This window comes from Alosa alosa, chromosome 24 (assembly GCF_017589495.1).
Source record: "Alosa alosa isolate M-15738 ecotype Scorff River chromosome 24, AALO_Geno_1.1, whole genome shotgun sequence".
Lineage (NCBI taxonomy): Eukaryota > Metazoa > Chordata > Actinopteri > Clupeiformes > Clupeidae > Alosa > Alosa alosa.
In genome coordinates this window covers 12,160,725-12,188,095 of record NC_063212.1, presented here as the reverse complement: position 1 = coordinate 12,188,095, position 27,371 = coordinate 12,160,725, and the positions used below count along the sequence as shown (strand labels likewise).

At 41.5% G+C, this 27,371-nt stretch overlaps 1 protein-coding gene across 2 annotated transcripts in view; it reads left to right on the top strand.

Moving 5' to 3' along the window:
• rell1 (RELT like 1) overlaps positions 1–27,371 on the top strand; it is a 48,392-nt gene that overhangs the window by 10,548 nt on the left and 10,473 nt on the right. The window contains exon 3 of one of the 2 annotated variants that reach the window (XM_048235891.1): positions 21,398–21,472. In XM_048235891.1, the coding sequence (XP_048091848.1) occupies positions 21,398–21,472 (75 nt within the window). Of the gene's footprint in view, positions 1–2,157; positions 2,900–21,397; positions 21,473–27,371 lie in introns of those variants that run through there. The other variant, XM_048235892.1, reaches the window with a different exon arrangement.

The following is a 27,371-nucleotide window of genomic DNA, read 5'->3' as shown; positions in this document are numbered from 1 at the left end:
TTAAGTAAATGTGGAAAAGTGTGTGGGGGGTCTTTTTCTCTATGAGTCCCCTGCTCTCTCTCCCTCCATTACCTTGCCACCTGAACGTGTGGCAGTCCTGTGTGGGCATGGACTCTTGGCTCAGAGTGAAGAATGTGGTTGGATTCATGTCATGTTTAGACTTGGGGCTTGCTCTCACACTCCCCTCAACAGTCAAGGGAAACTGTTTATAGAGGGAGAGACAGAAGTGAGGAAGAGGGGGAGGGAGGGAGGGAAGGAGGGATACAGAGAAAGTCTGTCAGATGACTCTGGAATTTCTATCTGTGGAAGCTTTGTGTTGGAAAAGCCTAAAGGGTTCCAGTGGTAGGCGTTTGTTTAAGAAATGTGGTGTGGGGTTTCTGTGTGTCGGCTCTTCCATACATTAACTGGCCCATTCAGTCCTACTTTGTATGAATTGGTGGTTTGGCCAACAGGGTTGGTGCATAGCAAAATGTTAAAAAGAAAATGACTCGCCACATTTCCCCTCCCCTTTTTATTGCATTTATTGAATTGATGTTGACATTTTCACAAAATGCACTTTATCAGTGGAATGTTATCATGAAAAAACAATGCATTTCTTGTTGTTGAAGCTAGAAGAACAGGAAGAGAAAATCATACTGTTCTTAAACAAACATGCTACACTAGAACAGTAGCCTGTGGTGTTTGTGGTTGCTCCTTGGAGCTCAGTGAGTACATTGGTCTTGTAAGGCAAGTGTTTGCTAGTCTCTTAGCCAGCCAACCACTGTGTGACTCATTTCTTGCGAAAAGTGCACCATAGTAGAATGTACCAATTAACAGTTGTCAATGGCACATCCAACCAGGAAGACAGCAATGGGGCAGTCATGACCAGTTTTAGGTGGCAAAACAGGTTGGTTCCCAGAGATGACATTCTATATCATAGTATTAATGGGTTGTCTCATTAATGTTTATGGTCATCATGAAATGCTGAAATCACATATGGGTCCTTAAATCAGCACTTCGCAGAACTCTGCAAACTGTTAAATCAACTGCAGAGTTCTGCAACACTTTGCAGACTGCTGTGGACTCTTTTGGAGGTCCTTGTACCTGTGAACCCCTCGCTGGAATTAGCCAATGAGGTGTTACTGTAGGATTTGAGTCCAGCTGGCTATTTGTGACCAAGTCTGAACCCAGTAGGCCTCTTGCGGATCAGAGAACATGACATCTTTGATTGAAATGTAACACGCTCTAATCAGGTGTAGAGAGCAGGAGAGAGACCTAGAGCTGTACTGTGGGTTTCCAGGGTCAAGTCTGAGATGCTCTCCCTGATGACCCCGGGGGGCTCCCTGCACTGGACTAAAGTGACTATGAGTGAAGGTTACATTTAAGTTAAGAAATAAAGAGTTAGGTGGGGTGCTGTGGTGCAACTGCCTATTCAGTGCCTGTACCACATTCGGGTCCAAGTGCCCACGGGGACCCGGGTTGGAGTCCGGTCATTTCCCGATCCCACCCACCTCATCTCTCTCTCTTTCTTTCTTTCTTTCTTTCTTTCTTTCTTTCTTTCTTTCTTTCTTTCTTTCTTTTTCTCTCTCTCTCTCTCTCTCTCTCCCACTCTCTTCCTCTCTGTCTCTTCACTGTCCTGTCATAATAAAGGCAAAAAACCTCAAAATATACTTTAAAAAGAATTAAGAGTCGTGTGTGCAATGCAATTATGTGCAATACAACGGCCTAGGGTTACAGTACCATAGAGGGGTTTATTGGGTGGTGTTTTAGATCCTGATGCACGATGCATGGCGTGTGCATGAGTACACTAATACATGGTGTTCCGAGACCTCTTAATTTCTGCTGTAGTTGTAGCTTTATTTTATATCAGTGTTTCTGCTTTAGGGCCTGTCTTTTGGGTTCTGTTTGTTTCAGAGGAGTGTTGAGGTTGAGATGCGTGTCATGCTTTAGTGGGCCTTGGGGAGGGCATTTATCATGAGTGAGTCCTCAGGATTTTCCTTTTATCTCCTGAGTGGAACCATACACTGTGGTTTCTGGAGGTATCTCGCAAGGGGCTCACTGAGTGTGTTAGATGTAGACACTAGAATTCTGTTCCTAGATCAGCAGACTTGCCTCATGAATCCCCATGAATGTGAGTTCTGTTCTATACAGTATAATGTTTGTGTGTGTGTATAAAAGCACATCTACAGGTTCTTCCCACCAAGTACAACCTTTCACTGTGGTTTCCTTCCATCCATTCACCCCTCTGCATGCTGCAAGACCCCCCGCAACACCTGGAGTCAGTAGCCCACATTATGAACAGTTGCACATCACTTAAAGGACTGTATATTGCCAGACACAACAGACTTGTGGATCTCATTGCTGCTCAGATTCCCTGTGTGGCTGATGAAAAGCTCTATAAAAACACTACTGTACAGTCTGATTGGTTTAACTCACCTGCAAACACTCTTGTAGGAATACCAAATACACCAGATATTGTTGTCATATCTCAGCATTCCAGAACAGTTAAGCTATTTGAAGTAGCATGTGCATTTGATCTGTTTATGTTTGGACTCTTACCTTTCTAAGACTGTAAAATATCAATCATTAATATCTATCATCGAAAACCTTGGCTACAGATGCCAGCTTATTGTGCTAGTGTTTGGTAGTCTAGGGCATGTACACAGGCTGGCGACCCGGGGACTTTGTATTGGGGGGCTATTGAAAACAAGAGCCAAACAGTTGGTAAAGTACTGCTCAATTTCAGCCATTATAGGAAGCATGTTTATTTGGAAAAGGAGATGTTTTCTGTACCCCTGAGATTGTATTGTCACACATAACAATGTGCTGATGTGGTTTAATCTGTTTGATCATTCAAAACATTTGATTCCTAATGACAATTTACTTGTAATGTGGAATTGAATAAAGTATCTAAAATGTGTATGAGTCTGTGAGAATGAGGGCTTGATGTGTATGCATTTGTGTCTGGGAGTTGCTGTGGTTCATAATAATGGCTCAGGGGCCTTTGCTGTATTGTCAGAGAAACCGGTTTGGATCTATAGACAGAAGACAAGATGGCTCTGTTTCCCTGCTTACCCCTTCTCAGTCCATTCTGTGTCACATAGCCCTTTTGTCCTCCTGACAAACACTTGTTCAGCTGTACACCTTTCCACCCCCACTCGTTCACTCTCTCCCTCTCCTTTCCACCCCCACTCGTTCACTCTCCCTCTCCTTTCCACCCCCACTCGTTCACTCTCCCTCTCCTTTCCACCTTTTATGGTTCAGTAATCAGGGCTCTACACTAACATTTTTTTCCAGGAGCACTTGTGCGCCCAAGTTAAAAAATTTAGGAGCACAGACAAAAATTTGGGTGCACAGTCACTTCTGTACTTAGGGCCTGTCCACATGGAGACGCTTTTTAGGTTAAACGCCGAGGTTTTTGTCTTGGCCGAAGGCGTCCAAAGCGAATTTTGAAACGGCGCTTTTTTCTGAAACCTGGTCCCCTGAAATCCTGTAAACGCGAAACTCACCGATGAACAGCTTTTCTGAAACCTGGTCCCAGAGTTAAGAGAAATGCTGAAACCGCCCACCGATGGCTTATGATTTGGTGGACTAAACGCTTGAATTTAGCGTTTAGACAGCGGTTAAAGGCTACGTAGTGCCAGTGTCATTCATTTATTTTACATGTCTTACAACATATATACATGCATTCACGATGATGTCATACAAAGGCGCTTAGCCACACCTCAGCTGCCCGATTTGATGACTTATTGACTGTTACTAAGGTTTGATAGGTTTGAATAGTAAATTGCCTAACAATACTAGTTTTCATACATGACATTACCAAAGAAAGTAAAGGTGATTAGTAGGCCTACCTCGTTAGCCAAATAAAGGACGGGACTGCCCTTCACAAACTTTATTAGTTTTACAGTTGAATACAGTTGACAGTTCACCATCAGTCCACACAAACAATTCTGGTTTCCTTGCACTAGCCATTTCGCCGTAGCCTATTCTGTCTGTTTTTAAAGCGCAAGTTTTGCAAGTTTTGGTGAATTTCTGTAAAGACACAGTGCCACCTATAGGCCTGGGGATGAAGTGCGATGTTGAGTCGTGTTGAGATGGATCCGTTTGGACGCAAATATTCTTGATACGGTTCCAGGGAAGACGGAGGAAAAAAAGATCGGTTTGGTACGTGTGGACTAAGCCTTAACTTACACATAATCTAACATTACACTGCAGCTAACAGTTAAACATGCCAGTGCACCAATTGCGAATGACTTAACAATTAAGAATGACTGACAACATTTAGGCTACAGGAAACAGGATTTTAAAGATCAGTGTCTACTTTATTTTCAGTCTGTTATATTTTCCTACATTTTGTTAATGTAAAATAATATAATACTTTGCCATATTTGCATTTCCATCTGTAGCTAATCCAAATATGCCCATGGTGTTCTACTGTATCTGACTGCATACTGCCTAATACTACTACTAAAACAGTCCATTTTCCACAAAACCCAACATAGGCCATCAAGGATATATATATTTGTTATCCTTTTTTTTTATATCTGCATTGATGGGGGCAGTAGGCAAACGTGAGCAAACGCAAACAGGAGTTGTCAGTAGCGTTCTACTAGTCCGGCAGCTTAATGCCATAATTTAGGTGAACCTGGATTTGTCGGTTAAAGTTTTTTTTTTTTTTTTTTTTTTTTTTTTTTGCTGTTTCTTGCTGTCAAGGGGTAACACAATACGATTAGAGAGGGTGCCCGGTGATATCCCTTGGGCAATTCTCGATATTAAGCCTTTCTTGTCCAATGTGTTGAATATAAGGCGAGGCACCACAGGTGAATAGGGTAAAAAAATTAACTAGCAGATATCACTATGAAACTTTCCCAGTTGATTACTTACATTTCTTTTCCATATTAATGTATTACAAGTTATCTGTAATATAAAGTTTAAATATGCAAATTAAGCATAATCTAATTAAATATGTGCTGATTTGCATAAACTAAAAAAAAAACTAAATCGGAACATTGGATGATGCCAGGTTCAAAATTACTTTTTCATTGTGTTGACATATTAGATGAAAAGTCTTTTACACAGGGAATTTTAGATATCTTTTTATTTATTCCGTAAATCAGAAAATACTGCCAATAGCCTTTTAAAAAAATACATTTTCGCCATGTTTTTAGGAATAAAATGTAATATAAAAAGGCTAGGAATAACATATCAACAAACCCCTCTGTAGAAGCCTTCTAAATATAGTTAGGTATAAGACTGGAAAGTTTGGTGTATGTAGGTGCTTCTGAAGTGCCGATTTCATTCTCAGAGTGGGAGAGGAAACTAATCCACGGATGCTACGTGCTAGCATCTCTCAATAGCACGTCTCTTAGGTGTGGATGGAAGTTTACCAGAGACTTTCTAATGAGGAGTCACAACACTCAAAAAATCCTCCATAGAAATGCATGGGGTTAGTTTGTAACGCCAATATGGCAGTTGTCTACACATATCCGACCCCTTTCATGTGTTGTGATCTCACTGCTGGAGCAAGGTTGGTGTTGTGAAGTCTTGCGCACGCCGAAATGGATGCCTGATAAGTGCCCAAAAAGTGCTACAATATGGCTGCTGAGTGGAAGGACTTACTGCATGTATGCTATGTAAATGATTACTGTTAACCTAAACTACCCTCTTTTAGCTGATTTCTACAGGGTGTCTGTTCTACTGTTCTAATCCTATGTATAAAATATACATTTATTTTTATTCTAGTAGTAGTCTATGCTCAGAGCCTAAACTCGTCATTCAAAAAGAGAATATTCATTTTTAAGTAGGCTATTGAAGTATATGGAGCCTGAAGCGAAGGAATACTTCAGTTGGAAATTCAACTGCCATTTGAAGAAAGATTCATTGATTCATTACTAAGCCCAACCAGTCTACCAGAAAATGTCAAACTCGCACCAAACTACATTTTGGAGATGATCAGATGTGGCTGCAAGAGTGAAAATCCTTGTAGCTCTAACAGATGCAGTTGCCAGGTTAATGGTGCCTTGCACAATATTCTCTGCATGTTTTAGGGTAGGATGAGCCAGAACTGGACAATTATCAGAACTAATACTAGGAAAAGTGTACATATTCAGAATTATTACAGGCAATATCTGAAATTATAAATTCATTATTTGACATAGAAAAGGGTTACATTTTCCCAATTTGAATGCATGAAGTATTGTCTGAATAACTATCACACTGCAAACTGTATTTTAGTACATTCTATTTGAGTTGATTATTTGCTTTTCCTATTTTTTTTTTCTTCATGATTTCGCCACATAGGGCTTTAATGGTTAATGTAGGACATTGCCCAAGGGATATCACACTGGGCACCCTCCTAAATATTAAAGAGCCACCCCAAGTCAACAAGTCTAAGCAAAAATGAATAAATAAATAACCCACAAAAACAGGTCTGACCCCATGGCTCCCTGACTGGCATTATCTGAAATATAGAAATTCATTAATTCACTTAGTAAAGGGTTAAATTGTCCAAATTTGAATGTACTGTCTGAAAAACTATCACACAGAACATTGTATTTTAGTACATTTTAATTGAGTTGATTTGCATTTAATATGAGTATGCCTACTCATCTTGAAATTAGAGGTATATCCTATTTCATGATTTTGGCACATTGGGCTTTTTCATATTTAAACATTAAATTACAGAAAACTTGTAATACAAATGTCCTGTGTAAAAGACTTTTCATCTAATATGTAAACACAATGAAAAAGTAATTTTGAACCCGGCTTCATCTAATGTTCAGATTTTTTCTTTTTAAACTTTATGCAAATCAGCACATATTTAATTAGATTGTGCCTAATTTGCATATTCAAACATTACATTTCAGATAACTTGTAATACATTTTTTTTCCATATTAATGTAAGTACTCAACTGGGGAAGTTTCATAGTGATATCTGTTAGTTATTTTTTTTTACCCTATTCACCTATAGTGTTTTACCTTGTATTCAATACATTGAACAAGAAAGGGTTAATATACAAAATTGCCCAAGGGATATCACTGGGCACCCTCCTAAATCTTAGAGATACCCCTGGTCTACAAGATTCTGCAAAAAAAAAACTTTAACCGACAAAACCAGGTCTGACCCCATGGCTGCCGGACATAAAATGGGAGTATTACCGGAGGCTACTTTTGTGCCTGTTCGCTACAGCTATATTTTCCATATTGCAGCCAATACGTCAACTGGGCTAAAAGTCATGTTAGGTTACCTTTCCTTCTCTCACTGCATTCTCAGAATCTCCTCCTGTTCCTCCTATATCCGATGAATTCCGTGGATAGAAGAACTAATTTCTTCAATCTTTGCATCTAGGCTGGCTAGTCTAACTTTCCGCTTTTTCTGCGCGCTCTTGGATTTGATAGAAGCGACAACTAGCGAGCCACAACGCGAAACTGCTAACGTTGATGGGAGGTGTAGTTTTTATGCTCCATTCGCGACGTGATTCTATGGTTTGCACATGTTTCTCGATGTTGCGGTGTATTTTGTAGACAAACATTGACATGGTTAGAAGTCATTCGCACCAGTGCGCCTAAATATTTTTTTGCACTCGCACGCCATCATTTTTACTCGCATGTGCGAGTGAAATGGGCGCACTGTAGAGCCCTGGTAATGCTTTCCTTCTTTCTCTCTCTTTCCCCATTTCTCGGCCCTGGCCATTAACTCATTCTCATGGTTACACCCCCTTGTTAGTTCTCTCTTGCCAATCCCCGCTCCAGTGCTCCTGTCGGCCTCTTTATCAGGAGCCCTGTATCTATTTCACTGTAAGTCTTTTCTCATGCTTTATGTTGAGATCTCGTATATTAATTGATTGGTTAAGGAAGCAATTAAAAGTCCTTGGATCATTTGTGCAGATATGTGAGTGCTGTGTTGCAGATGATGAATTGCATTTTTTTTAATTGCACTTTTCTTCTTTTATAGACTGCTTGATCCCTTGACCTAAGTGTTAATATTGCATTTTACATTTTTAGGATTTATTGGTGTTTTTGTATTTAAAAGAGAAATAAAGAGCATTTCATTCAGAATTAAAACTGATATCTCTCTCACTCTCACTCTCGGTCTCTCCACACTCTTGGTCTTACGTTCACTCCTTGCTCAATGTTGTATCATGTTGGGTCACTGTGACCGCGGATGTAGTTTGCGAGTCCCATGCCTTCAGAAAGACCTCTGTCTGCGGTGGTGGTGGGATGAGGAAACCTCTGTTTCTCCCACTCGGTCCCCTCGACCCCCCCATTACCATCACAACAATACACAGAGCTGAGCAGGAGCCAGAAATCTGCACAGGAAGCACATCTCTACTCAATAGGGGTCACGCGGCAGGCAGTGTGTGTGTGTGTGTGTGTGTTTTTGTATGTTTGTGCGCATGTGTGTCTTAACAAACATGGAAGTGTGTGTGTGTGTGTGACCACTAGGCTACTACTACCACTACTACTACCACTACTACCAGAGACTTTCTGATGAGACACAGCACTCAAAAAATCCTCCATAGAAATGCATGGGGTTAGTTTGTAACGCCAATATGGCTGTTGTCTACACATATCCCACCCCTTCCTCGGCAAAACGTTGATATGTGAATACATTGAGCCGATCATGTGGTGTGATGTGAATACATTGAGCCAATCATATGGTGTGTTGTGAAGACATCGTGCCAATCATGTGTTGTGAACTCGCCGCTGGAGCATAATTGGTGTCGTGAAGCCTTGCGCAGGCGCATTTCTGCTGAATAGGATGCTCTATGAGTGCCCAAAAAGCGTTGCTATATGGCCGCCGAGTGGAGGGACTTGCCTAAAAGGACTTTGCTACTACTACTACTACTACTACTACTACTACTACTACTACCACCAGAGACTCTCTAATGAGGAGACGCAGCACTCAAATAATCCTCCTGCATGGGGTTAGTTTGTAACGCTAATATAGTAGTTGTCTACACATATCCCGTCCCTTCCTATAATTTAAGTAACCCTTACGTATGCCTCTCCATTTGAGTTTGAGTGCTTTCTGAGTCTACATGAACAATTGTGAGGGTGTGTGTTTATGCGATGACGCCATGCTGGCCTGGGAGGTTTCATATGTCCTGACCATAAGAGAGGCTTTTCCTTTCTAAGCAGGTCATCAAACCGCTTTTCAAACAGGCTGACCCACTTACATTCTCTTCCTGCTGCATGCGTGTCCGGCCAGCCTCAGGGTTAGCCTGGCCTCTGTCTAATGACTGCCCAGTGACTGCCCATAGATGCCGGAACTAACAGACTCTCTTAGAGTAATAATAACAGTAATAGCTCTTTATCAGAATAGAGTTATTTTCTGTGCCTATTGTCTTGACGGGAAATGGGCTGTTGGTAATGTCTTGCAGTTCATGTGAATCACTGGATTGAATCATATTTATGTCCCTGGGCTGGGGGGGCAACAGCAACCTGACCCACAGATTGTTTAGAAACCCAAGTGCTGAGTGGACAAATGATCTCTGTTATATGTTTGATTTGGCCTGCCTAAGAAAAGTACACTTCCTCTCTGATGGCAGGAGTCTACACTCTGAATGGCATGGGTGATTGATATCCTCCAAAATGGCCTTTGACCTCTGTGTGACTCTAACCTCTTGTGTGGCATAAAAACTATATAAAAGTCTGCAGACTTAAAGGTTGTATTAGCGATAGCGGGGATACGTCACTTCTGTTGATGTTCAAACAAAACAGAGAGCTAGCTCGCTACTCCCTCCCCCTCCCTCCCGTGCAATTAAAACTCTCCTAGACGTGCATCTCATCGGTTATTGGTTGAAACACTTTATTTTGCCTTTGAGTGGGTTGCCAACCCTTGTTGGTTGCAATTGTTTTTGTGTACCGGAGCCTAGGCTGCCTACAGAGAGTGTTTTTTTGACGGCCTGCTTATGGGGCAGACAGCTAGCGGATCGTTAGGAAAGATTAGATTAATGTGATTATTTATGTTTGGGCCTTTTTGGGGCCTAAAACCTTTAAGCTCTCTTCCAATGCAGTGTTGATTAGATTCCCCAGACCGTAACGCTTCACTCACCTGTGCGACTCATGACTTTAATTACTGGCTTCTGCCGTTTAGCCTTGGAATCATCCTAGCTTTCATTTTCAGGGTGTTTGCATGCAATCTGTCTTTGTGGAAGTTTGGTGATAGTTACCTGAAGTGTGGTGGCAGCAGGGGAGGTATGCTTAAATTCATTTTGGATCAAGGAAAACGAACCCTCCCATTGCGGATGCATTTTTGACACCATGAATGAGTGCTAAGATGAATGAATTGGGACATGAAATGAAAGTCATGTGGAATGATGGATGTTCTGTGAGAGTGTGTACTCTCAGGTCAAGGCACTAACCAATCGGAGTGGTGCATAGTGTCTGGAGTGCGGCAACAAAGTTAGTCACTGCCTACTCCGCCTCACCTAAAATGATCTCTGCCTGGGTAGTTTGAGGCAAAGCTCGCTCTCTGCCAGGAATATGGATCAACACACACACACACACACACACCCATCTCTGCTGACGCTCTCTCTCTTTGTGAGTCACTCAGGTCAGGGAGTGCAGGGGTTTTACTGTCCTTATGTAATGATGAACAGATGTTAGTTATTAAAGGTGCGATTTGTAGGATTGTTACCGAACGTTCTGTAGGCCAAAATCAAAACACTGGGGAACGTTCTCAAGACTACCAGACGCGAGCCTCTTCTGGGTTGCCGGATGTAATGAAGACTTAGCTAACGTTAGTTGACCTGCAGCTGCTTTAACGTTTCTCCAACCATGACCCAGCTACACATTACGGAAACAAAAAATACCTCTCCAACCAACGTAACATATTTAGCTGAAGTTAGCGATGCAGATGAAGTTTAGCCTAGGCTACCTGTTGTGGAGAAATATGGCCAGCTCTGCGTCAGACTTGATATTCTTCGTTTCACGAAGCAGCGTAGCTGCAGGACCCCTATTGTTTTCTGTACCGTTCATTTTTGGCCAAAATTCTGTAAAAGTCATACTGCAGCCTAAACCGTAACTCCAAAACTCTTCAAATTTTCAGGTATGGTTACCAGTACCCCCCTCTGCCCATAACCCAAAAATTTGGGGTACTGCACCCAAAGGTGGCGCTATTGAGAAAAAAAAGTTAATTATGCTAATTTCTCCTTACCAGATTGACCTAGACTCAAAATTCTTTCATAATATTAATCTCTAAACTCAGCTGCATCTTTTTGGCCCTGGTCTTATGGTCTAAAAATGTTTACTTTTGACACAATTTCATTGTCAAAAGCCAAACATTATAAGTTTCACACTCTTCAAAAATAATCAAATCTTCACCAAAATTCTCACAGACAATGTTTAGACCAAGCCTCACAAAAGTTATTGCTCAGAATTTTGATATTTTGTTCCATTTCAGAGATATAGGCCAATAAAGTTAGACCACTTAGGCCATTTTTCTTAGATCACCTATATTCCTATAAACTGTAAGTCCTAGAAACTTCACATTTTCAAGTATTGTTACCAGTACTCCCCACTACCCATAACCCAAAATTTGGGGTACTGCACCCAAAGGTGGCGCTCTTGTCAAAAATGCTTATTTCTCCTTACCAGATTGACCTAGACTCAAAATTCTTTCATCATATTAATCTCTACATTCAGATGCATCTTTTTCACCCTGGTCTTATGCTCTAAAAATGTTTACTTTTGCCACAATTTCAGAGAAAAGCCAAACATCATAAAAAGTTTCACAGGCTTCAAAAATGATCTAATCTTCACCAATATTCTCACAGAGAATTTCTCAGTGGCTCAGTGGGATAATGCCTAGTGCTGGTGTTTGTTAGGTTGAGAGTTCGAATCCCCGGTAGTGCTTTAGGCTCTAGCTCAAATACTATTGGTTATTGAAGATTCACACCATTGAACAGCACCTGAATGACATCAGGCAATCAACATACAGTCATTAGTTGCCAAGAATCAGAATGCCGAGACACTCTGATATTTAGGGGAACTTCTTTGTTTACTATTTTTCCTTCATCATTAAGTCATATTGATTTTTCATCCATTAGTGTTCTTCTCTACAAATGTCTAATTGCCCCAGAATTTCAAAAAGATTTCAGGTGTACTCTTTCAGGAAAGCCCTTCATTTTATTGTCAAATGTATGCTTGGAGTTTTTCTTGTGTGTTTACCAACACACATTTTCACCATGTGAATGTGACAGCCCAATGTGTATGATTGTTAGTGGCTCAGTGGGATAATGCCTTGTACTGGAGTTTCTTAGGTTGAGTGTTCAAATCCCTGTTAGAGCTTTAGGATTTGTCATTTAAGATTCACACCATTGAACAGCACCTGAATGACATCAGCCAATCAACATTCACACTCATCAGTTGCCAAGAATCAGAATGCCGAGACACTCTGACATTTTGGGGAACTTCTTTGTTTACTATTTTTCCTTCATCATTACGTCTATCATATTTATATTTCATCCATTAGTGTTCTTCTCTACAAATGTCTTATTGCTCCAGAATTTGCCTTGTACTGGTGATCCTTAGGTTGAGAGTTCAACTCCCACTTGAAGCATTAGTGTTCGAATGCTGTTGGGTTGTGGAGGTTAGCACACTATAACATTACAGCTACTTGTCAATATGGACTTGTAGTGCAAGGCAAGTATAACTGTATAATTATAGGCTGTTTATCTTATTGACTCCAACACAGAACCCACCCACCCCTTCACCTACCACCACAAATACAATTCAATTCTCTGGGAAACACTGCCTTCCATTATCAAACCCTTCATCTTATTCACGACAAATAAATAGTCCTGTAGAATCAAGTACTGTTAGAATACTGTTGGGTTGTGGTGGTATTGTTAGAATACTGTTGGTGAAAAGACTACCTAAGTCTGTGTGTGTGTGTGTGTATAATAATAATAATAATAATATTATTATTATTATTATTATTATTATTATGACCGCATGTCATATAGGCGGCGGTCATATTTTTTTTTTTTTTTTTTTTTTTTTTTTTTTCTTTTTCGCATGTCCAAATTTCCGTCAATGATTCCCGGGACACTGAAAGACCGGGGTAGACAAAACTTGGTGGGCATGTAACCCCATATGGATAGCATGGAACCATCGTTTTTCGTTTTGATCTGTAGCCCCCACGCTGGACTGCACCCCCCGAAAGGAGGGTAGGGCAGACACAGTTTTCTGTGAATATCTCGAGAACCGTAAGGTTTAGGAGGACCACCTTTTTTTTGTATGTTGATCTCAAGGGGCCATGTCAACCCATTCCATAACCACTAATTTCATGTATAGCGCCACCTAGTTAAACACAAAAAAGTAAAAATGAGGTGTTGTAATCGCAGGTATCTGTGACCTAACATAGTCAAAACTGCACGAAATTGGAAGTGTAGGATCATTATGACACCCTCTGTATGCACGCCAAGTTTCGTGGAATTCCGTTAATGGGGGGCCACACAATAAATTCATTTATGTTACTATACACCAACTGGCCTGTAGGTGGCCGGAGACAGTTTTCTGTGAATATCTCGAGAACCGTAGGGCCTAGGAGGTCCACCTTTTTTATGTATGTTGGTCTTAAGGGGGCATGTTAACCCATCCCATTACCACTTATTTCATGTATATAGCCACCTAGTTAAAATTAAAAAGCAAAAAAATTAGGTGTTTTCATCACAATATCTCTGGCTGACATGGTCAAAACTGCATGAAATTGAAAGTGTAGGATCATTATGACACCCTCCGAATGTATGCCAAGTTTTGTGAACTTTCGTTCATGGGGGGCCTTACAATAAAATAATTTATGTGTACATTTAGTGACCGTACACCAACAAGGATTCCCAGGACACTGAAAGACCGGGGTACACGAAACTTGGTGGGCATGTAACCCCACATGGATAGCATGGAACCATCGTTTTTTGTTTTGATCTGTAGCCCCCCCGCTGTACTGGACCCACTGAAAGGAGGGTAGGGCAGACATAGTTTTCTGTGAATATCTTGAGAACCGTAGGGCCAAGGATGACCAATTTTTTCTGTATGTTTGCCTCCAGGGGTCATGTTAACCCATTCCATGTGCACACATGTGCATAAATAGATACACACGCACACACATACATTCACAGTTATCATACGTATGACACATACTCACACAGTAGACATATGTACGCATACATGCACAAACACACATACGCAGGCAAACACACAAGCACGCACACACACACACACACACACACACACACACACACATAAACATAAACATGTACACGCACACATGCACACAATTCAAGAATTTCTCAGAATTATGAACAGGCAAGATGGGGGTGGGGTTGTATAAAATCAATTTTACATGTGAAATCTATGAATTAATCATGTTTTGGTACTTGTTGTCTAGCAGATACCAATGAGAATTGAGTGTGGATAATGCAATTTAGTGAGACAGTTAGAATCATATAGGCCTTTCAGCGTGATTTATTTTTTGTGGAAGAAATGTGCTGGACTGGGCGGCCCGGTCATATTTTTTATGCAGCTCTCTTGGTACATCTAGTTATTATTATTATTATTATTATTATTATTATTATTATTATTATTATTATTACAATATTGTTTCTCATTTTCGAATGTACACTTAAATCTGCACAAAGTCCTTGAGGTAAAAGTGCTGTGGAGAAATTGCAGGATTGTTTTGCTCTACCACCTAACCATCAGTTTACCTGCTGGAAAACCCCTGTAGCTCGAGGGGGGGCTCAGACCAGGATAAATTGTTTGCTCAGCCCTCAGTTCACTCTTTTGTTCATCTCAACCCAGCACTCCAGTGTGTCCTGCTTTGTGTGCGTCTTTGAGTTAACGTAAGTCATCACTTTAATGACCCTCACTATGACTTTTGTGATGTTTATCAGTTTGTAGAGTAGCTCTGCCATCATGTGTAAAGTTAAGGTCTTTGTTTGTTAGTTTGATGAGTCCCATATGAGAGATGATTAGATGATGTTGGTTGACTTGGGATGTCAAGTATTGTTGAGTTGTACCTTATATAGCCATATGATTTCAGTTTATTGTTGTGAGTTGGGATCTGTACTGATTTACTCCATTTTCTGTTTGTTTTCTCTTTGATGCAGCACACATACAAGTAAAGAACAAAGAACAGATGAATTGAAACTCAAATAAAGTTCACTTGTGTTGCACCGAAACCTGCTATCTCCGTGTCATCACTCCATACCATTGAGCCTTCTGACCAAGGCTCTGCCTGCTCACCACACACTCACTCTACCTCAACCCACATCGCCCCCTACAGTTCCTTCAGTTTGGTTGTGGAGGTTAGCATACTAGAATAGAATACTGTTATAATACTGTTGGGTTGTGGAGGTTAGCACGCTATAACGTTACAGCACAGGGTAATCCTAATTTTATGGATCAAATTTATTCCAATCCAACTCTAAAGTTTTGAACAACACAAAGGTTTTATCCTGATCAAAACCAAGAATAGATATGTGATCTAATCCAATTTCAGGACCCTTGTTTCTCTTTCAACAACTTTGAACAACAATTTAAAAAATTTGAAATCTGATATACCTCATTGCTCGGACCCCGTTAAATCACCGCTTGCGGTTATATTTTTTCTTAAGTTTTCTTATATATTATTCCTGTTCACCCACTTTTTGTGCTAACTACTGCTCCTAGACCGTTTGAGCTATCGAAGCGGTTCGAACTCCAAATATTCAGGCCCGACCCGGTGTAACTTGCTTGTTACTTTCGTGTCGCTGGCCCTTGTCGTTTTCACGGTATTCCTGTTTTTCAGCGTTTTTGGGCCCCATTGAAATGAATGGCGGAATGCTGGGCCTCTATGACATCACAGCACCTCATTACTTGCACCTGGTATCTTTCTCAGTTCCTCATCAAATAAATTAAGAGGCTAAAAGCCCAATAAATGTGCCACACGTAATAGCCGAACATAAGATACCCCTTGCCTATCCCATTTCAATTAGGCAGCACTACACCACCACAAACAAGCTGTCATTAAGTTTTTGCATTTAGTAGGCCTACAACTTTTATGACGTGACGATTCTTGGGTATTTAGCTTCACCATCACGTCAAGTTGTAACGTATGCGCAATGCTCATCTAGGCTTTAAGTGGCTTAAAGGCAGCAAAAGTGGGATATAGTGCAACTGCTTCCCCAAAACAATTCCTCATAACTGTGTATTTAAACGTTTGATATGTGGATAACTTTCAGTGGACTAAACAAAAGGTAAAGATTTTATCACAAGGCTAGCTGGTTCGTTATAGCCAACTTTGTTTGCAGCAGTGAAGCTGAGTTTGTTGTTAACATTGTTGGTAACTGTCAGGGAATATAACCCCAACATATGGGTGCATTTGGGGGCAGCCGTGGCCCACTGGTTAGCACTCTGGACTTGTAACCGGAGAGTTGCCGGTTCGAGCCCCGACCAGTGGGCCGCGGCTGAAGTTTGAAGAGTTTGAAGTGTCCTTGAGCAAGGCACCTAACCCCTCACTGCTCCCCAAGCGCTGCCGTTGTAGCAGGCAGCTCATTGCGCCGGGATTAGTGTGTGCTTCACCTCACTGTGTGTTCACTGTGTGCTGTTTGTGTTTCACTAATTCACCGATTGGGTTAAATGCAGAGACCAAATTTCCCTCACGGGATCAAAAAAGTATATATAAATATTATATATAGATTAAGAACCACAACACGTAGTATGGCTTTGCCCACAAACTCTGGTACCAAGAGGAGAGCCTGCTAATGTAAGGAAGAATTCCTCACACCATCAGTCTCTGACTGCAGCCCAAAAGCTGTGTATTTTATTGTACAAATGCACACAGAAAATAGGAAGCAAGACATAGCGACTTCTAGGGCTGCAGCTATCGATTCTTTTTGTAATCGATTAATCTAGCACTTTATCGATCGATTAATCTGAAAAATTTTGTTTTTGCATTTTTAAACAACCAAAACAAATAATGCATAACGAAAATGACATGGCTGTAAAATGATCAAGCAATTGGCACAGAGGTATTTATTCTAACTCCAACATTTGACTCCAAAACTAAGCCCATTTATTGCAATTTACCTATTTAGTGTTTATAAGTGCCAGTGCCAACAATTAAATAATGTTCAAAATGCGCTCTGTAAAATTGCAGCCTCTTGTGCATGACTTAGTATGGACAGCTTTGTTCGCCCAGCTAGGTTTTGAAGTGCTGGGAGGGAGAAGAGGGAAAGCAATGTAATGTATTAATATGCACAACAAGTTTCATGCTGTAATCTAGACCTGACATCAAAGTAAATATCTGTTTTATGTAGATTTCTACACCTGCAGCATTTGCTATTAGGCTACTAACAAATAATTTTACCATTAGACTACTAAAAAATAGCCTACCATTAGGCTACTAACAAATAATTTTACCATTAGGCTTCTAAAAAATCATTTCTGGGTTGAGCCTATTTGCTATGGTAACCTAGCAACCTGTGTGTGTGTGTGTGTGCACATGCGGTGCGTGAGGGAAGATGAGGGTGCATGCATGTGTGTATAAGAAGGGGTTCTTAAGCTTACTACTTAAAAACATCAAAGCTAAACATTACCGGTATATCACGACATCACTACAAATACAGTATGTGATTAAAATCACTAAAACATCATTGTAGGCTATAGGCTACGCAGATAGGCTAGATAGCCTACTTTATTGACGCTTGGTGAAACAGCATGGAGTGGATGTTTTCGGTTCAGATGCTTGTGTTCTTTTCCTTTTTGAGTATGTAAAGATCCCAAAACTTCACTTGAAAACTTTAGACATTCCCTGCAAGACACATCTTGACTCCGCCATCGCGCCAGCTAAATTCAGAATGTATCACGATTCACGCGCTAGTGGTGTGCTTCCTGAACAACGGTCCGTGTGGTACAATCAAATCCCTGCGTGTATAGTGCACGTCATTGGAATTTAACGAGGCTTCGAGACAGGGTTTTTGCCTCGAGTAATTTTTGTAATAGAGTTATTCGAGTAACTCGATGAATCGTTTCAGCCCTAGCGACTTCATTGTGAAATACTCTTATCTCACCCACACACACACACAGACAGCGTGCAGTTCCTGTCTGTCTGGGTGCACACTTAACTTGTACTCTCTGTTCTTAGAACTCAGCACAACATTTAACTTGAACTCTCTGTTCTTAGAACTCAGCACAACAATAGGGAGGGAAAGTAATCTCATTGCCATCTAGTGGTTGCGTTCTTAGTCTTATGCCTAGTGCTGGTGTTTGTTAGGTTGAGAGTTCGAATCCCCGGTCGTGCTTTAGGCTCTAGCTCGAATACTATTGGTTATTGAAGATTCACACCCTTGAACAGCACCTGAATGACATCAGGCAATCAACATACACAGTCATTAGTTGCCAAGAATCAGAATACCGAGACACTGACATTTAGGGGAACTTCTTTGTTTACTGTTTTTCCTTCATCATTAAGTCTATCATATTTCTATTTCATCCATTAGTGTTCTTCTCTACAAATGTCTAATTGCCCCAGAATTTCAAAAAGTTTTCAGGTATACTCTTTTAAGGAAGCCCTTCATTTTATTGTCAAATGTATGCTTGGAGTTTTTCTTGTTGTGTGTTTACCAATACACATTTTCACCATGTGAATGTGACTGGCCAACATGTAGGATTGACAGAGGCTCAGTGGGATAATGCTTTGTACTGGTGATCCTTAGGTTGAGAGTTCAAATCCCACTTGAAGCATTAGTGTTCGAATGCTGTTGGGTTGTGGAGGTTAGCATACTAGAATAGAATGCTGTTGGGTTGTGGTGGTTAGCACACTATAACATTACAGCTACTTGTCAATATGGACTTGTAGTGCAAGGCAAGTATAACTGTATAATTATAGGCTGTTTATCTTATTGACTCCAACACAGAACCCCCCCCTTCACCTACCACCACAAATACAATTCAATTCTCTGGGAAACATTGCCTTCCATTATCAAACCCTTCATCTTATCCACGACAAATAAATAGTCCTGTAGAATCAAGTATTGTTAGAATACTATTGGGTTGTAGAGATTAGCACACTAGAATAGAGTACTGTTAGAATACCGTTGGGTTGTGGTGGTTAGCATACTACAATAGAGTGTTGTTAGAATACTGTTGGTGAAAAGTTGAAAAAATATTATTATTTTTTTTTTTTTTTTTTTTATTATTATAATATTGTTTCTCATTTTCAAATGTACACTTAAATCTGCACAAAGTCCTTGAGGTGAAAGTGCTGTGGAGAACTTGCAGGATTGTTTGGCTCTGCCACCTAACCACGCCCAGTTTACCTGCTGGAAAACCCTGTAGCTCCGGAGCAGGGGCTCAGACCAGGATAAATTGTTTATTGCCACTGCTCCAACACTGAAAGGCACTGTTACAATGCCTGGATCAAGCCAGGTTCAGCATAGCGTATGCCACTGTCTGCTCACGTTGGTGACCAGACCAGGGCAAGCACTTCTTCCAGTTCCACCCGAAATGCAGTCTAGTTTAGTTTGACCCTTACTTCAACCAATAAAAGGGCAAAAATGATCACAGATCAGGTAAACCTGGCCACGAGCCACACAGGATGTGGTGTCTTTTGCCTTTGTGTTGTTTCACTTTCAGCATCCTCATAGTTAAACTCTGACAAGCAAACAGCCAGTTTATTAGCTGAAGGATTAGTGACAAGGAACAGATAGACAAACATACAGTATTAGGGGGTTATGTTGGCACACACATACACACACACACACACACATCTCTGGGAAACATTGCCTTCCATTATCAAACCCTTTCATCTTATCCACGACAAATAAATAGTCCTGTAGAATCAAGCATTGTTAGAATACTATTGGGTTGTAGAGATTAGCACACTAGAATAGAGTACTGTTAGAATACCGCTAGGTTGTGGTGGTTAGCATACTACAATAGAGTGTTGTTAGAATACTGTTGGTGAAAAGTTGAAAAAAATATTTTTATTTTTTTTTTTTTATTATTATAATATTGTTTCTCATTTTCAAATGTACACTTAAATCTGCACAAAGTCCTTGAGGTGAAAGTGCTGTGGAGAACTTGCAGGATTGTTTGGCTCTGCCACCTAACCACGCCCAGTTTACCTGCTGGAAAACCCTGTAGCTCCGGAGCAGGGGCTCAGACCAGGATAAATTGTTTATTGCCACTGCTCCAACACTGAAAGGCACTGTTACAATGCCTGGATCAAGCCAGGTTCAGCATAGCGTATGCCACTGTCTGCTCACGTTGGTGACCAGACCAGGGCAAGCACACTTTCGCAGTTCCCGCCGGAAATGCAGTCTAGTTTAGTTTGACCCTTACTTCAACCAATAAAAGGGCAAAAATGATCACAGATCAGGTAAACCTGGCCACGAGCCACACAGGATGTGGTGTCTTTTGCCTTTGTGTTGTTTCACTTTCAGCATCCTCATAGTTAAACTCTGACAAGCAAACAGCCAGTTTATTAGCTGAAGGATTAGTGACAAGGAACAGATAGACAAACATACAGTATTAGGGGGTTATGTTGGCACACACACATACACACACACACACACACACCCCTCTAATACTAAAAGAAACAAACAAACAAGTGATGTTTGTTAGCATGTATGTTTGCTCCACTCACAGCCATCGTTGCAAATAACTCAGGCCAAACGAAACGCTGTCGTGTCAAACGTCAGTGTGGTTTTGATCCAAAACACAATGGGATTTACTAAACACGCTCTCCTCTAATGCACCGAACCAAATAACCGCAAAACCGAATCTGTCTGAGCAGTGCCAGGTCAGCTGCCAGTCCCAGATGCTATTCATTCTGAAATGTCATTGACGAACAGGAGAGCAAGAGCTGGATTATTGTGACAGATTGCTATTATTGGAATCACTCATTATGCCTCACACATTGATCATGCATTCACCAAGCTTTTTTCCCTGAAAGCAATGGGTGTTGAAATTAAAAATTAGTAGGATGTTAGTTTTTCAGACAAATTGGTGTCCTTGATTGGATAATATATGTGTACAGGAATATTCAGCTCTGGAAAAGATAAAGAGACCGTTGCACATTTTTCTGATGTCATCCTACGGTTGCTAAGTACATTCAAATGTGTTGACAGTCATATTCAAAATCAAGATACCACTGCAAATTTGAATATGACCGTCAACTCATTCGAATGTCAATCAGCAATCATAGGAGGACATCCAGAAAAATGTGCAGTTTTGCCATTTTTTCCAGAGCTGTATTTTTTAGTCTATAATTTATTATTGTCTAAGTCTATGATTATCTTTGGTGTTTTTGAAATGACAACATTCTCTGTTGTTTCTCTCTCTCTCTCTCTCTCTTTCTTTCTCTCTCTCTCTCTTCTCTCTCTCTCTCTCTCTCTCCCCCGGCCATCTCTGTCTCTCTCCTCAGATCTGAATGACACCTACAGCGAGGGCAACACGGACACTGTGGGCCAGATCGTCCACTACATCATGAAAAATGAAGGTAGCGTGGGAGCGTGTGAATGAAGGAGCGCTGTGTTGCGTGAATGAGTGTCGCCGTTGTGCCTAAAATAGGCCGGCCACTCCGGTCTGTGGGTGAGCGCTAAACACTGACCACTGCAGAGATGGTGAAGGCTAAAGCAATTCAGTCCACTGAGACACTCTTTTATTCAGTGTAGGGTGTCATGCCTCTAGTCTCTGTGGTAGTTTGAGTAGGGATTCAAGGCTACCTTTAATCAAGGAAAAGTGTGTCTGTGAGAGAGAATGTGATTCAACACATGAGAAGAAATTCTCCAAATACTGACAAAAGCACAGGCAAAGAGTAAGAGGAAGTGTGTGAGTGTGTGTCTGTTTGCACACTGCACACATGTGCATGTGTGTTCCAGTGTGTGTCTGGTATGGTGTGTCAGAAAACCGTCACATTCACACTCCAGATTCAGGTGACTTTCACGTGACCGTCTCGTTGAGTTTGACGCACACTAATACGCAGTGTGAGTGTGTTACTATAGCAATTGTTCTTGGGCGGCCATTGGGCAAGAGTCCACAGGAAGGATAGTGCCACTTAGCACCTAGCACCGTGCAGAAGTTCAAAGGTCCATCCACTCAACTGGTGTGCTTGTTACGGAAACTTTTCCGTTCCTTCCGATTTGTTTTCGGTCTGTTTGTCTGTCTTTAAAGTTGTTTGGATGAAGGAAGAACTCAAAGCTACTCATTCAGACCCATTGCCATTGGCTTATAAAATCAAACACCTAGTCATGTATTCTGCATTCACAAACATTTGTGAAAGAGTGGGTCGTTCTGAAAAGCTCAGTAAACACAAGCGTGGTATTGTCATAGGGTGCACGCAGCAAGGTCCATGAAGACATAATTTGGAGAGTTCGATGTGGAAGAGCTGGCCACACAGAGCCCTGACCTCAACCCCAAGGAATGTCTTTGGGATGAGAACAGAAATTGTGAGCCAGGCCTTCTCGACCAACATCAGTGCCGGACCTCGTTATGCTCTTCTGAACGAATGGGCAAAAAATCCCACAGACACACCAAAATCTTGTGGAAACCCTTTCCAGAAAAGTGGAAGCTGTTATAGCTATCATCTGCCTATAGATCTAGAATGGTATGTCATACAAGTTCCTGGAGGTGTAATGGTAAGATGTCCATGTACTCGTGTACCAAGAAGAAACTCTTAGGATTTATTGGAGAGAAGTAGTTTGAATTGAATTCAGTGTTGAATTCTGGAGCTGGAGACACTTTTCTGTGTCGTCTGGCTCTCTCACACACACTTTACACTCCTGCTTTTCATCCAAAATGTTCCACTCCATCTCCCTCTCTAAGACCTGTGTAAATGTCAAATACCACAGATCTGCTGCAGCTCTGTGTCCAACTCCCTGTCTGCTGTTTAAACTAAACGAGAAGGAAGTGACCAATAAAAACAAACAACGAGTTGGACAAACGAGCCAGAAAAGATGACGACAGATGTTTGTCATCTGGATATTTTGGGTAATTAAATTTGAGACAATAGTAGTTTCACAGCCATGTGAAGCGTATTAGTAGTATTATCATTAATCATTTTATTATTATTTATATTATACACTGCTCAAACAAAAATAAAGGAACACTTTGAAAACACATCAGATCTCAATGGGGGAAAAACATCATGCTGGATATCTATTCTATACTAAAATGGACTGGTTAATGTGTTAGGAATGAAAGGATGCCACATCGTTTTTTGGAAATGAAAATTATCAACCTACAGAGGGCTGAATTAAAGCTCCGCACGCCCCCCACATGCTTGACAATGTCGGAGCATGCTCCTAATGAGACAGCTGATGGTGTCCTGGGAGATCTGCTCCCAGATGTGGATACGGCCATCACTGAACTCCTTGACAGTCTGTGGTGTAACCTGGCGGTGTTGAGTGGACCAAAATATAATGTCCTAGAGGTGTTTTGTTGGATTTAAAGGGGAACTTGGCAACTATTTTAACGTAATAAACCCGTTTAGAAATCATTTGGATGGTTAAATGACCTGTTCCGGTGAAAATGGTGACTTTTCCCGCTGCCCCTAGCGCCCCCAGGCTGGAAAACCAACCTTGCAACATTGCGATCACCGCCTCGAAAGAGAAGTGAGAAACAAGAAACTCGTTTTAAATCGTGTTTCTTACCTTGTAACATCCACATTGTCTGCCAAACTTATGCTAACCGTTTTGCTAGCTTGTAAACAAATCCATGTGCTTTATCGTTACCTTTTTCCACAGTTTGAAATAGCATAATGCACAATTTCTCCAGCAGAGGCGGAAATCCTGCCAAGTTTCCCTTTAAGTCAGGGGAGTGTGAGAGACAATCAATTCCTTCATCCTCCAGGACTTGCCTACACACTCTCACCACATGTGGCCAGGCCATTATTGTGCCCCAGGAGGAACCCAGGGCCCACTGCACCAGCACAGGGTCATACAATGGGTCTGAGGAAGTCATAACGATACCTAAGAGCAGGGCTCTACAGTGCGCCCATTTCACTTTCATTACGCGAAGTAAAATGATGCCGCGGCGAAAGTGCAAAAAATATTTAGGCACTGGCGTAATGACTTCTAACCATGTCAATGTTTGTCTACAAAATACACCGCAACATTATTGGTGCAAACCATAGAATCACGTCTAATGCAGCATAAAACTACACCTCCCATCAGCGTTAGCAGTTTGGCGTTGTGACTGGGCTAGTAGTTGCTTATATCAAATCCAAGAGCACGCAGAAAAAGTGGAAAGTTAGACTAGCCAGCCAAGATGCAAAGATTGAAGAAATTAGTTCTTCTATCCACCGAATGCATCGGATATCGGAGGAACAGGATGAGATTCTGAGAATGCAGTGAGAGAAGAAAAGGTAACCTAACATGCCTTTTAGCCCAGTTGATTATTGGCTGCAATATGCAAAATATAGCTGTAGCTTAACAGGCACAAAAGTAGCTTCCCATAATACTCCCATTTTATTCAAAGGTAGAACGCTACTGACAACTCCTGGCTTCCACGCATGCTTGTTTGTTTAAACCGAATACAAGCTGAAGTGCAAAACGAAAGTAGGCCTAACGTTTGCCTACTGCCCCCATCAATGCAGATATTTCAAATAAAAAGTAAAAGTATAAAAAATATATATATCCTTGATTAGCCTATGTTGGGTTTTGTGGAAGAGAAAATGGAATGTTTTATTAGTAGTAATAGGCATTATGCAGTCAGATAGGTCACCATGGGCATATTTGGATTAGCTACAGATGGATTCACAAATAAATTAATTAGCCTACATTTGTCAGGAAACTTGATATACAGGCTAAATGCAAATATGGTAATGTATTATACTATTTTACATTAACACAATGTAGGAAAATAGAACAGACTGAAAATAAAGTAGGCACTGATCTATTTCCTGTAGCCTAAATGTTGTCAGTCATTCTTAATATTCGCAATTAGTGCACTGGCATGTTTAAGTGTTAGCTGCAGTGTAATGTTAGATTATGTTTAAGTTCAGAACTGACTGTGCGCCCAAATTTTTGTCTGTGCTCCTAAATTTTTCAACTTGGAAAAAAAAAATGTTAGTGTAGAGCCCTGCCTAAGAGGGTGCCGTTGTATTGCCCGTAGAGTTTTGTGCGTCTCTCCAAGGATATGCCTCCCCAGACCATCACTGACTGATCCACCACCAAACCGGTCATGCTGAATGATGTTGCAGGCAGCATAACGTTCTCCACGACATCTCACAACCCTTTCATGTCTGTCACATGTGCTCAGCATGAACCTGCTCTCATCTGTGAAAAGCACAGGGCGCCAGTGACAGACCTGCCAATTTTGTATTCTGGGTATTGCCAATTGAGCTCCACAGTGCTGGGCAGTGAGCACAGGTCCCTCTAGGTCATCGGGCCCTCAGGCTACCCTCATGAAGTCTGTCTCTGATCACAATGTCAGAAACATTCTGACCAGCGGCCTGCTGGAGGTCATTTTGTAGGGCTCTGGCAGGGCTCCTACTTTTCCTCCTTGCACAAAGGAGCAGATACTGGTCCTGCTGCTGGGTTAAGGACCTTCTACCACTCTGCCCTGCTCTCCTAGAGCAACTGCCTGTCTCCTGGAATCTCCTCCATGCTCTTGAGACTGCGCTAGACACAGCAATAATTCTGGTAATGGAATATATTGATGTACCACTCTGGAGTTGGACTACCTGTGCAACCTTTGTAGGCTCCAGGTACAGGCTTAGGCTACCAGTAGTGACACTGACCCTAGCCAAATGCGAAAAATCAGTCAAGAAGGATAAAGATGGAAAAACAATCAGTTGCCACCACATGTAAAACCATTCCTGTTTTTTGGGGTCAGCATTGTTGCCCCTCTAGTGAACCTGTTGTTAATTTCGCTGACACCAAAGTAGGTGAAACAGATTCACAACCACCTGTGTTGCGTAACTGGCCAGATCAGTATTCCACAGTTTGATTGACTTGATGCTGTACTCCTATGAAAAAGTGTTCCCTTATTTCTTTGAGCAGTGCATTATTTATTTATTCAAATTAAATTTCAAATTAGACACCCAATCTTGCCCTCAGTGGTTCCCATACAGGAGCATTGCACATCACACACATGGGTCCACACAAACAAACATGCAAATATTCACTCTCACTCTGTTCTCTCGCTCTTTCTTTCTCACTCTCTCACTACTATCCTCTCACACATTCACATTCACACATACCCTCTCTCACACATAGACTCTCCGTCTCTCTCTCTCTCTTTCTCTCTCTCTCTCTCTCTCTCTCGCACACAAACAGAAGCACACACTACCACATCAGTCCACATCAGATGAATTTTGACACCCCTTTGTAAACCAAATTCCCCTCCTTCACGCCTACCCATCACTGCCAGGTATTTAGACTTGGGCACCACACCATGCAATCTCCATAGACAGGCACTGGCAGCGCTGAAGAGCCCTGGGACATCTAAAGTGGCACTGTGCAGAGAGGCTCGATTCAGCGTGTCAAAATTGTGTGCCACGCTTGATAGCCACTCCACAGCCACGGTCAACTGTAAGGGGCCGACACGGTCAGGTGGAAATGAGAAGGACCAACAGTTATTAAGTTGGTAATGAAGTGGTGTGCAGCACATCAGCTGACAAGAATGTGTCCATCCATGGTGGGCCGAGTATCGAAGCACTAAAAAGTGGTCCGTCCTGCTGCAAGGCATAGCACTGCCTCTAGATGGCAGTGCTGTAGTTTTGAAAAACTAATAAAGTGAAAGATGGAAAGATTACCCTGGTCATGACATGAGTTTCATTGGCTTGGCAGCCACACGTGATAATGAAATCACCATGCTCAGTGGCAAACATTAGGGGTGTGTGTTTCTTTTAGGATAAAAGAACTGCAATGAAACATGACCATGGTAAATGAGCTTGCTTTTGGTAAATGTCAGATGAATTCACAGATAAAGTTATAAAGCTGGCGTTCAGTTTGGTGTTAGCACCACAATATAGCCTAATAAGGGCAATTTTCTCTATGACCAATGTGTTTCTCTCTGCCTCTGTGCTACTGAATGACTGTGGCAAACACTGGCAATTGTGATAAGTGAAGTCGTGTGTGTGTGTGTGTGTGTGCACATGTGTGTGTGGCTATGGTTTAGGCATAGTGGAAGTCTTGCTTAAGAGCCGCAGTGCTGAACGTGTGGAGTCCCGGTGTGGCCCTCTGTGTGTGGGAGCAGCCACTCCTCATCGCTCAGAGAGCCAGTCAGCCGTGGAACACCGACGCAAAGCAGAGCAGAGCAGCCCTCATGCAAAGCACAACTCTTTTTACAATGTTCATTATTTCTCGCTCACTCGTCCCACATACACACGCACACACTTGCGCACACACACGCATTGTTAGTTTTCGACTTTTCCTCGAACACTGTAATACTTT